The sequence below is a fragment of the Theobroma cacao genome, chromosome 5, assembly GCF_000208745.1.
Source record: "Theobroma cacao cultivar B97-61/B2 chromosome 5, Criollo_cocoa_genome_V2, whole genome shotgun sequence".
Taxonomy (NCBI): domain Eukaryota; kingdom Viridiplantae; phylum Streptophyta; class Magnoliopsida; order Malvales; family Malvaceae; genus Theobroma; species Theobroma cacao.
The window spans coordinates 33147588-33159231 of NC_030854.1; the positions used below are offsets into that span (position 1 = coordinate 33147588).

Below are 11644 nucleotides of genomic sequence, written 5' to 3' on the forward strand. Positions count from 1 at the left end.
GGGTTGATGCTAGAAAATTCTGAGAGAACCTTGAGCTTTTTCAGTCTTTTTTTGTTCTAGTAAAAATATACATAGAGAGAGAGTCCACATTCTTATTACTAGATTTGGATTCTAGTCAACCGCTAAGAAGCTATATCGGTGAATTATAATTAGATTTGATAGTCAGAAAGTTCTATAAGTTTCTTTTAGCTTGTTAATATGGCACAATGTTGACACGGATGATCATGTCTATTGCTGCATCGACATTTTCAGGGTTTTCCTAGTGGTTTGCTAAAGTTTAACTAAGTTAATTAATTGCAATCCTTGAAAATTTGAAGGCAATTGAGCTTTCAACAGAATACTTTACTAATCGATAGATTTAGCTAATAGATCATATTGGTTAAAAGTTTTGTGAAATCTCCAAAGAAAGGATACACAATCACATCCAATTCATCAAATTTGTTATTTATCGTACAACTACATTTTTTTTTCATGCTGTATATTTATTTCGCTTCCACTACTCGATATGCAAAGAGAAATTATGCAAATATATACAATGAAATCAACGTCTAACTTTGTCTTACTCTTATAAGAGTAGATCGTAAGACATACTCGAAGATTGCAAAGTTGTTTAACTTTAGACTCTACTTTCTGCAACATATAATTTATAAGAAATTTCGACACTTTTGGTAAGCAATGAGAAATCAAAATATTTATGTTTATTTTTTAAATTTTTTAATTCAGAATATAAACTTTTCTTGCTTTTGACTTTCTACTTTTGTCTTGTTTGATTGATGTATCAAAATAATTGATAATAAATCTTTTATATAAGGTTACAAATATCTCGTCCCTAGGCACCTCTATGTGTTCAGAGACACCATTTCATGTTACAAAACATAACCTTTAGATAAAGATGTTTCAATAATTACTTTATAAAAAAACAACCACTCATATCATTGTCGTAACGTGTGGGTCCGGAAACCCGACCGCCAGACGTCAGCGAAAATTAAGTGGTGTGGGAGTCGCCACCAATCTTTTTTTATCTAGGTGTGATTGATCACCTATTAACCTGATTCTAATCGACGAAGTTCTAAATTGATTTTAGATTCGTCGACAGAAGGAGAACTGACCCACGTTTTTCAGAGATAGGTTCGGGAGTGCGGTTACGCATGGAGAAGGGTTAGCACCTTCGTGACGCCCGTTTCGCGAACGGTACCATTTAATCTTAAGTTATCTTATTGTAGCCTACTTTTGATTTAATCTCTACTTATTAACTAATTTTTTTATTAAATTGGCTGATTGAGTTTTTTATTTGATTTTACGTATGTACATGATGCAAGCGTAAAATGATGTCATGACTCGTTTATTTTAAATAATGGAGTCGGTAATCTTTTATTGAAAAATTATTCGAAAACCATCCCAACGCTTTGGTGAAGTCTCGAAATTTTTCTTACCTAAAGATATCCCCGAAAGAACTCGTCTCTACAAGCTCTTCGGAGAAATCCCATCATCGAAACTCCCGCACCATTTGCAAGATAAATGTGGCATACTATGACAAGATAAAATGATGATGTCTACATGCACACGTTTATTGACTTAAGCGGTTCATAATTCATCCAATTATGTGTTTAATAATTTATCACCTTGTTTATATGTTTAGTATTATTTGTTGTTAATTATTTATTATTTTTTAGAGTTTCCTATTTAAATCTATATTCTTTAACTAACATAGTGGATTAATATTCCATCTTATTTAACTGATTAATCCATCTTATTTAACTATGTATTATTTTCCTTTTTTAATCAAATAAGCAATTAATTAAATTAAGGGTTAGCTTAATTTTATTTAATGATATTTATTTGCTAATTAACTAACTACACTAACCTAGATTTAAATGTAATATTATGTAGATTTATTTTTCTTGATATATATTATTATTTTAGCAATGATTATTTGAATTAATAAGTATTGGAGTGTTGAAGTCGGATTCATCCCGATGCTTCGGTGAAAATCCTTCCGAACTCCGCACCTAAGAAATCCACCCGAAAAAAAAGTAACTCTTTACTATTTTTTAAGTGAAATTCTATCATCGAGTCACTCAAAATAATCATTGTAATTTTATAATAATTATATTTTATTATACTTACAAGTATCTAATATATTTATACTATAAATATTTCCTTCTATTTAGACATCTTTACTTTTTTACTATTAATACTATACTTTAAAATATTATCTAAAATAAATTTTAGGACACTATACTAAATAATTTAGCTTAATTTTATGCCATCTAATTACATATTCAACCTAATAAATTGAACCAAACCTAAGTAACATAATTATAATGCATTTATAAAAAAAATGGTTAGATTTTTACCTGATTTAGATTTTAACAATGACCCAAACAGTTTGTGTACAACCCACCAAACCTTTCAATTAATTGAGCTGTTAAAAACCAAAAAAAAAAAAATCTCTCTTCCTTAAAAAGAAAGCACAATGCCGTTTGAACCTTTCTCCCTTTTTTTTTCTTTTTTTTTTCTTTTTCTTTCTCTCCCAGCCGCTCCCCCTTTCTTCTCTCTTTCTTTTTCTTTNTTCTTCTCTCTTTCTTTTTCTTTTCTCTTTCTTCTTTCTTTCTCTTTCTTCTCCTTTCTTTCCCCCGCTGGCTTCTCCTTTCTTTTTCCTCTTTCTTTCTTTCTCCTTCTCTTTCTCTCTTTTCCCCCTGCCAGCGTCGCACTCTTCTCCTCTTCTCTCTCCCTCTTCTTCTTTTTTTTCTTTTTACTCTATTTTTTTGTGTTTGATTGTGACTTTTTTTGGGTTAATTGTCGTGTCTTTTTTTGTTTGAGTGTTTCAATTTTTTTGGTGGAGGGATTTTTTTTGCAGGAGATCAATTCGTTTTTTTTCTTTAAAGTTTTTCTTCCTTTAAAAATGGGGTTTGGACAACTCGGTATACTTATGGTGATTGGGAAATGGATACGTCCAGCCATTTCTCTATTTTTTTTAATTTTTTAATCATTTTATTTTATATTTTATTATTATTTTATATTTTAAAGATGTCTACAATCATATAACATAACTTTTTAATTATAATATAAAAAAATGACTTTTCATACTCAAACTTTTGAATAATAATGTTTATCAATTGTTTCATGATCTTTGGATTTAGAAGTGTTTTTCCAAATATTACTTTACTAATAGACATAACTTTTTATATAAAAAATTATCTACAATCTAATAATCACATTATATAAAATAATCTTTCAATTAATGTGACTTTCCAATAGTCACAACTTTTCTTATATAAAAACATAACATTTCATTTTAAAAATACATCAACAATATATGTATATGCACATCTAGTTGAGTTAAATAGATAAAATATAATAACTGAGTTGAGTAGGAGCTTGTTTCAATTTTTATTATATTTGGAAGTTTTATTTCATATTTTGATTCAAGTTTTACTTTTTGTACGTGAAGTTCAATTTTAAAAAAAAAATCTTATAATTTGAATTTCTTGAATTAATTAAGATCAATTATCATCGAGAATTTAAAATTTAAATAAAATATCTCTCTCTCTCTATATATATATATATATGGATATTTTTTGACAGTGTTTATTTGTGTACATTATATTATAGAATGCAGAAGGTATTAATGAAGCTTGTTAATATATAATATAAAAAAGATTAATCTTGTTAATTAATTTGTAGCAACTTTGAAGGTCACTGGCCGAACTCCTTCAGCCATGCAACACTCTTCAGAATTGAGAAGTGTGCCGCCCTCAATCCAACTAATAATAACGATAAAGGTTGAGACAACAGCACGAATCCTACTCCAAGTTAAATATTCAAATTTCATTAAAATATAAGTAATTAATATATTACTAATTATTTACCTCACACACACACGCATATATATATATATAACTCCTTCATGGTTTGACTAAATCCAAATCCAAATTCATCCAGGACTATGACTCAATAAATCCAAATCCACATTCAATAAGGACCATGACTCAATAGGAAGCCTATATATATGAATGTACATAGTAACTCTAATAGCATTCACCCACAAATATTGAACTTTTCATATTAGCATCAAAGTAGAAGAAACTACCACATGGCTAACGCTAATCTACCTCCTCTGTGTGCAAAGGGTTGCGGCTTCTACAGTTCGTTGCAGGCCAAGAATTTGTGCTCCAAGTGTTACAACGATTTCCTCAAAGAACTGATTGCCAAGTCTACAGCCGAAGTCAAAGTTGATCCTTCTTCCGCTGCACCAAACCCTTCTGTTTCCGTTGATTCTTCATCGGTTCCTACTCCATCAAAATTGAAGAACCGGTGTGAAAGCTGCAACAAGAAAGTCGGTTTGATGGGATTTTCTTGTCGGTGCGGGAAAGTTTTATGCGGTGTTCATCGTTATCCCAAGGAACATTCATGTAACTTTGATTTCAAGACAGCTGATCGTTTGATTTTAGCGGAAGAAAACTCCCTTGTTATGGCTGACAAACTAGAATCAAGGATTTGATTGTATTTTTCTTTTCTTTTTCAGGATTAGTTTGTTATTGCTTGTTGATTAAGGACTCTATAAAGTTTTAATATATATTATCTTCTTGCTTCAATTTTTCTTTTAAATTTGATGTTGAGGGGTGATCTCAAAAATAAAATCCCTTATGTTTCTCCTTCTGTTTAGTCCATAATTGCACTAACATTAAGCCTGTGTCTAGTTTATGATCAAGGTTTGGAGTGATTAAAGTAGGGTTTGATTGGCAATCTCCTTTCTCAACAAAGCGAAACCTTATGTCTAGTACCCACATCATGATTGCAAGGATCAAGCCTTCATATATATAAAATTCGCTACTAGTTTCTGTTCTTGTCGACCTGGACCTGATCTGGGTTGCAAGGATCAATGAAGGCAAACAAGTACTTCCAAACTCATGCCCATTCCTCTTCTTCTTTCTGGACTAGAGCATTATACATTTAATATAAAATTGTAAATATTTGATGAAAGGTCAGCTCAATATCTGCATTGAAACTACTTGTTTATCATCATAACTACATGAAAATTTTGACGCACAACCAGTTATTGTCTCCATAAATATAATACATAAAAAAGAATTTTCTTCGCTCCAACTTACAGGCTCTTAAATCAGTTTGATGAACTCGTGTTACAGGAAGTTTGTCGAACTATAGTTACTCTTGATAGGAAAAATAAATCGAAGATACAATTTTCCTTTCTGTATCTATATACAGTCTTTTTTACCATGTGTATGTTTAAGCATACAAAATCAATGTTTTACTAGCATAGCCTCCATTTTCTTCTTCCTCGCTGCGTGTTTTAGTTTCTCTAGCGCGACAAGTCCAACTTGCCTGACTCTCTCTCTGGACAAACCTATGCTGAAGAATATAACGAAAGAAAACGTCAAACGAACTTGAAAGTGAAATGAAACCAAAGAAAACTATTGCCAGAAACACAGGCCGGTGAATGCTAACAAATTCAACAAATAAGATGCATGGCTAAAAGAATCTGTAGATGTGAACAAACATGTCCTTTTTCTTCTGTTGCTTTCTTTTCCTTTGTTTCTATATTTCTTTATATTGTTATTTTCGAGTTCCATCCCTATGACTTAAGAGATAAATATCTGTGATATTTGCTTTGTTAGTGACAGAGACATGCAGGTGATCTGACTAGTAAAACAATTAAACTTTGCACTCAATATATCATACATACTCTTTTAACTATGACCACTTGTCAGTAATAAATAAGAAAATTATATATGTGCTCACCGTTTACTAATGTCCTCCCATGTAAGACTTTCCTTATCTAGACCGTAATAAAGGCGTATAATCTCTCTTTCTCGTTCTCCAAGCGTTATAGTAATGAGTCTGTTCACTTCATCCTGTAAATACAACATCAGTAAGGATCACTTTCGCTTTGAGTAGAATGTGAATACAACATCATCTGTCCAAAGTTGTTGGAAAACAAGGAGTTAACATACAGATGTGTCCATGCGCAACCAAAAGAGAATTAAAGTAAGCTAGAAGATAATACATATTATGCCATTATATTAATCTCCTATATCCCCTGCTTATCCAACAAAAAGGTTTTTGTTCTGGAAAAAAAAAAACCTACACAATGACCATTCAGATAGAATGTAGTTTTTCTAGTTCCAAATCCAAGCTACTTCTGTTTTTAACCCACTTGTGCCCTTTTCAAAATGTATTGACACTTTTGTCTGAACAGGAAGATTTCAAGTAACAAATATGCGCTAAGATTAGGCCTACAGTATGAGAAAATTAAGTCATAAGCACTGGTGGTTGAGCTTTAAAGAATCGGAAAGAGTTGTGATCTAGAGACTGGGCCAGACTTAAAATAAAGAAGTACTATGAATATTGAATAATTTGCATGGTTGGCGCTTGTTGAACCTTAATTTGTCAATAGAAAACATTATGAGCCTCTAAAATGATTTCTTTTTTGAACAAATCTCATTTGATTTGTTTTTTATAAAAAAGTATTGCTCTCTAGTTTTCAGTCTGTGTACTAAAATTATTCATTTTACCTTGAGTGCCCACTCATCTACTCCATGCCATGGAATGTTTTCTACATGGTTATCTGCAATGTACTGAAAAGATAAAATAGGTTAATAGTAAATAACAGGAAAGAAGCAAAAAGAAAATTAAAATTCTCTCCAGTTGGGTGGTATAAACTGAAATGGGAGCTTACACTATGATGAGTCTCTCCAGGAAGACCATTCAAAGAGGGGAATGCATCCCTGTCAAGTGAGAAGACCTTACTGACTGCCTGCATTTTTCATGAAATTGTAGTGTGAGGATGAAACAGTAATTTGCAATAGTTCAACAGAAAGTAACTTTTAAACAAATAGTACCTCTGTAGCATTCCTAACTTTCTTCTGAGACATGTTCAGACTCTCGGCAATCCTCTGAAAATATAATAGAATCAAATAACTAATGATGGCCCATTGAGAGAATGGAAAAAAACTTACATATGGTAAAGCTCAGACACAGAAATTAAACATCCAAATTTGTTTTGCTAATATAATGATTGGCTGGACCAATCGGACTTTACTCAAATGTAATCATGTGCAGTTCATAGTAAGTGAATAAATTTCCATTACTTTTACAACAGTAATGAAAGTCACTTACATCAATAGTTGGTGTAATTCCTTTCTCTTCCAGTCTAATTTTTGCATTTCGGATTAATCCCAGTCTTTCATGCAAATGCGTTGGCAACCTTAATGTTCTTGAGTTCTCAACTAATGCTCTAGAAACACCCTGAGATAAAGTGTGGACTACATTAGATTTTGTACAATCAAAATAAGATAAAAACAAATTTAAAAAGTAAGTAATATAAAGTACAAAACAAAACAGAAACGTCTACAATGAATTTATTTTAAGAGTAATTGGTCTCAGAACTTTGTGAGTAGATTTATATCTCCGGTTAAATCTGGAAAGGATGGCTGAGGCTCTCACATTGAGGGGTTTTGAGAGGGTCTAATTTATGAAGACTTAACCTTACTTTGAGGAATATCAAATCTTGAGAGAGAGAGAGAGAAGTATTCTGTATTTTCTATACCTAAAAAGCTGTTGCAGAAACCTATTTCCTTAAGTTTGTGACTTACATATCACCAATAAAGATGAAGATAAGAAGTGAAAGACTAGGCACAAATAACAATACCAGAGAAATGGGTTGTTCTCTTTCTTATTTCAGAAACTGATGGCAATAACAGAGAAATGGGTTGTTCTCTTTCTTATTTCGGAAACTGATGGCACCAATGGTTTATCAGAAAGCTTCTGCATAGGAAGGATTGGGCTACAGCAGAAATGATGAGATAGATGGATAACACATTATTGTTGACAATCTCACGGATCTTGCTCTTTTAGGAATGATAATATAAATTTAGAAACTTTCATTCATTTCAGAGAAAATCCAGAAGGTGAAGAAGAACGCAAAGAAATCAATCAGTTGTACATAATCAGATCTATTTTGTACCATGTGCAATGTTTATTCACAAAATCAGACTAACATTACCTGACGTATCCACCAGTACACATAAGTTGAAATCTTATATCCCTTTGAAGAATCAAATTTTTCAATGCCACGCAACAATCCAATCAAACCACCCTACACATAAATTGGAAAAAAATTTATAAGCAGGAAAAATCAACAATTTGATATAGTATCAGTAGATTATCTTATCATGTATGTAAGGCCAAAAATATAGTCAATTACCTGAATAAGATCGGACATTTCAGCACCCATGTTATCATATCTTTGAGCTATCGACATAACCAAACGAACATTGCTCATTGCCAATTTTTCTCTTGCCAAAGAACATTCAATTAACTTTGACCGTAACTCAGCACGAGAAATCTTCAAGGAAGTTGCAAGCTGTTCATCAGAAGGCTCACATCCCAGTCTCTCCTTCAATCTAGAATTTCAGCACAACAATTACAAATAATTTCAAGAATTTAATAATTTTCTAAATTCGATGATTAATCTAATACACATCATATATCATTACCTTAACCTGTGCTCCTCTAAGGAAAGTCCAGCTTTGATTTTCTTTGACAAGCGCACAACTTCTGCATGGCTGAGCAACTCTTCACTTACTACACCCTTCACATAACCCTTCAAACGACTTTGAAGCAGCTCTGGACTGATCAAAGATCTTAGCTGCTTAGCGTTTGGTTGTATGATTGATTTATTTTGGCTCAGAATTTTCCTCTTTGTATTGAATCTCCGTTGCCGAGCAGACACCCCAGAACAAGTAACAGGTATCTTCTTGTGAATTTTTCTACTAGGTGATTCAGTGAACACTGTCCTCTCAAAAGAAAGAGTCCATTGCTTTTCCAGCATAGACTTCTGCAGCAAAAGAAGAGCCTCCACAGAGTAGTCAAGGTCATAGCTTTCTACTTCTAAGTGATTGGATCCCTGAAACAAAGGCTCTGCAGTTGAAACAATGGAGGCAGAATCGACATGCTCTTTGAGAGCTTTAATTGACTGAGCACGCCGATTGGATGATGGAAGACTTTGGCTACAGTTAGATGATTTTTTTGCAACTATTAAACTTTTTGTGGAAGAAGTCTGATGATGTGAAGATCCATAATCATTGGCATATGAGAGCTTCTCTATGATATCAGAATAAGAAAAGGAAGAGCTCAAGAGTCTCTTTCCAGTGGTAAGTCCAATCACAGCAGCTGTGGCCATCATACAGCTCCTTCTCACGTTGGCACAATAACCATCACACAGTTTAACAAGCTTGTCAATTTAAAACAATTTAATATAAATCTTCAACAGCATATTCTGTAGGCGACTAGGCTAGCAAACTTGTTGTCTTGTATGCTCAATCTCTTTAAGACAATCTGTAAGAAAAATGGTAAAAAAATGTTAGAGTTAGTTTTTTCAAATGCAAAAATATATGCTAATGGGAAATTAAACTAAAAAAGTAAAGGAATAAAGGAATCTTTTTCCCAAATAGGTGGCATAAGGCTGTATCTGATTCAAGTAGATTCCAGAAAGATGAAGCTCATGATGTTTTGAACAAAATAAAATTTAAAAAAGTTTAAAAAACTGAAAGAGAATATCAGAGCATGTGGCAGACATGTTAAAGAATAGGATCAACAACCATGTGAACACAAATATAACTGATTTGAAACTAGTTAATAACAAAGAAACTGGAAAAACAGAGACCCTTTCAAGATATCCACAAATCTATTTCATTTTTTTTGAGAAAAAAAAATTACCAAAACTTTCAACTCGTATTTTCAAGCTTGTAAACCATCCGATCTTACATTTGTAGAGTATGCTGTTGAATTCATGAACAGATACTAGCCATAAACGATACAGTTATCTCTTGAATTGTAATGTTATCACTGTCCAAAACAAAGAAAATCAATATTGAAGCAGAACCCAGCTTTTCTTTTCACTAGATTGGATGAATGAATCACAAAGTTCATTCATTTTAAAAAGGCTAGTCTTTGTATCCATCGAACGTACTGGCAGAGTATAACTGCAAATGGAACAATTTTCCATATCTTCCACCTTAAATTATGTCATTTTACTTGTATTTATGAACAAAAACAAAATAAATACATCAAAATCCAACAACCCAAATCCATGTACTGGTAAAAAAAAAAAAACATGAACATTTATCCAAAGAAACTAAAGGAAAAGAGCAGGTTGTTTAAAGGGTCGTTACTAAGCTTACCTTAACTTAAAAAAACTGCCAGCTATAAGCTTAAGAAGAAGGAAATGAAACAACCAAGAAGAAGAAGAAGAAGAAGAAGAAGAAGAAGAAAGAGAACGGTTGTTCCAAAGTGGGAACTAAACAGTTGGCAAAAGAAGAGGTTGTAGGAGTTGGAACCTGTCTTCCACAGTAATTACAACCTTTTCCCTTTTTTTTTTTTTTAATTATTTGGGTTTATAAATTTATTTTGTTACGTTGGCTTTGATAAAACTGTGGGATTTAATTTATGATAAAATGAAGAAAAAAGGGTGCCAAATGGACAAAAAGGATATTGGAAGGAGAGATTCCATTGGCTACTTTAGATATTGGGTCCATCTTTGAGTGGTGCATAGCTTGCCATTTTGCTTCTCTCTCCTCTGTTCTTTTTTTCTTTTATTTAAAATTCTCTTTTAATCTGTTAGATATACATGTACGGATGGGTTTGGTCACCACACATCACCAATAAACTGACGGCGAAATCCGAGCAAAAATCGATGAACGCGGTGGGTCCCACATTCCACGTCACTCCTTCCCCATGTAATTGTGTGATTCAGACACGCGTCTTCCATCCATTTTGTTTGAATCTGATTCTGGGCCTCCCTACCCGATCGTTTCAGGCCCATATTTTCAAACTTTAACTCTCTTGGGCTTCGAGGCTGACCCAAAACTCGAAACAATAGTTTTTATATTGATAATAACAAAAAAGATTTGTCAAACCGTGGGATCCATATGTTTTTTGTGGAGCGTTAATCCTGAAACCAACCCAGGTTTCATTTCTAACATGGAAACCCACCACCCTGATTCATAACTCACCTCCAACGGCAAAGGTCCACGATATACACATCACCATGTTACTATTGTACAACTTAAATCCATGATATCATAGTTTTTTTTTTTTTTTTGAAAAAGTTACCTCATAATCTCTCTCTTTGAGAACATGCTGCCATGTGAGAGTGATGCCCGCCCTGCTTACAGGGAAAAGTCATGTATAATCTCCAAAGAAAACCAGCATTCTTGGCGTTGCAGACAACCGAAACAAATGCCCGAGCATCATATCACAAACTCCTGTCATCAAGCAATAACGTTATAATATATATTCTTTTCTCATACTGGTTTGGTTATAAAGATGTGTCCTGTACAATGTTGGTCAACAAATCTTATTACGACTAGGGCATAATATGTTAAATCTAAATTCTTAATCCAGTCCCAAAATGTCCATACAATGACATTATCTTGTCACCAAATGACTGGAAGACAATTGATATACAATAAGATACAGAAACTGGGGTAATGCTAATAGCTCCAAGAATCTCCACAGTAGCTGTTGTCTATCTCAAGCAAAAACTTACACTTTCCCAACCGCCAAGAGTTTACACATCATGAAAGAAAGGAGTTCAGCTTCAACATCACTCAGCTATACC

General features: G+C 32.9%; 2 protein-coding genes across 4 annotated transcripts; one reads left to right on the forward strand and one right to left on the reverse strand.

Moving 5' to 3' along the window:
* Positions 3658-4594, forward strand: LOC18599648 (putative zinc finger A20 and AN1 domain-containing stress-associated protein 8). Of its 2 annotated transcripts, XM_018121408.1 has the most exons (2): positions 3658-3785; positions 4133-4584. In XM_018121408.1, exons 1-2 carry the CDS (start codon positions 3723-3725, stop codon positions 4502-4504), a joined length of 435 nt encoding a protein of 144 aa, XP_017976897.1. In that variant the 5' UTR covers positions 3658-3722; the 3' UTR covers positions 4505-4584. The 2 variants fall into 2 exon arrangements, with proteins under 2 accessions (XP_017976897.1, XP_007029765.2); XM_007029703.2 differs by lacking the exon at positions 3658-3785 and having other exon boundaries at positions 3964-4594.
* Positions 4977-10436, reverse strand: LOC18599649 (RNA polymerase sigma factor sigA). Of its 2 annotated transcripts, XM_007029704.2 has the most exons (10): positions 10206-10435; positions 8520-9360; positions 8228-8426; positions 8027-8119; positions 7141-7269; positions 6864-6917; positions 6701-6778; positions 6537-6599; positions 5764-5876; positions 4977-5373 (listed from the first exon to the last, which is right to left on the reverse strand). In XM_007029704.2, the coding sequence occupies exons 2-10, from the start codon at positions 9206-9208 to the stop codon at positions 5265-5267; spliced, it is 1527 nt and encodes a 508-aa protein (XP_007029766.2). In that variant the 5' UTR covers positions 9209-9360; positions 10206-10435; the 3' UTR covers positions 4977-5264. The 2 variants fall into 2 exon arrangements, with proteins under 2 accessions (XP_007029766.2, XP_007029767.2); XM_007029705.2 differs by lacking the exon at positions 4977-5373 and having other exon boundaries at positions 5852-5938; positions 10206-10436.

What these genes read in the sequence shown, in the direction of transcription:
- LOC18599648 (XM_018121408.1), top strand. Translation starts at nt 3,723, where the DNA reads ATGCAACACTCTTCAGAATTGAGAAGTGTGCCGCCCTCAATCCAACTA. An exon ending in AACTAATAATAACGATAAAG is followed by an intron (nt 3,786 to 4,132) that starts GTTGAGACAACA and finishes CTGTGTGCAAAG; the next exon opens with GGTTGCGGCTTCTACAGTTC.
- LOC18599649 (XM_007029704.2), bottom strand. Translation starts at nt 9,208, where the DNA reads ATGATGGCCACAGCTGCTGTGATTGGACTTACCACTGGAAAGAGACTC. An exon ending in AAATGTCCGATCTTATTCAG is followed by an intron (nt 8,120 to 8,227) that starts GTAATTGACTAT and finishes ATTTATGTGTAG; the next exon opens with GGTGGTTTGATTGGATTGTT. An exon ending in TGTACTGGTGGATACGTCAG is followed by an intron (nt 7,270 to 8,026) that starts GTAATGTTAGTC and finishes ACTTTATCTCAG; the next exon opens with GGTGTTTCTAGAGCATTAGT.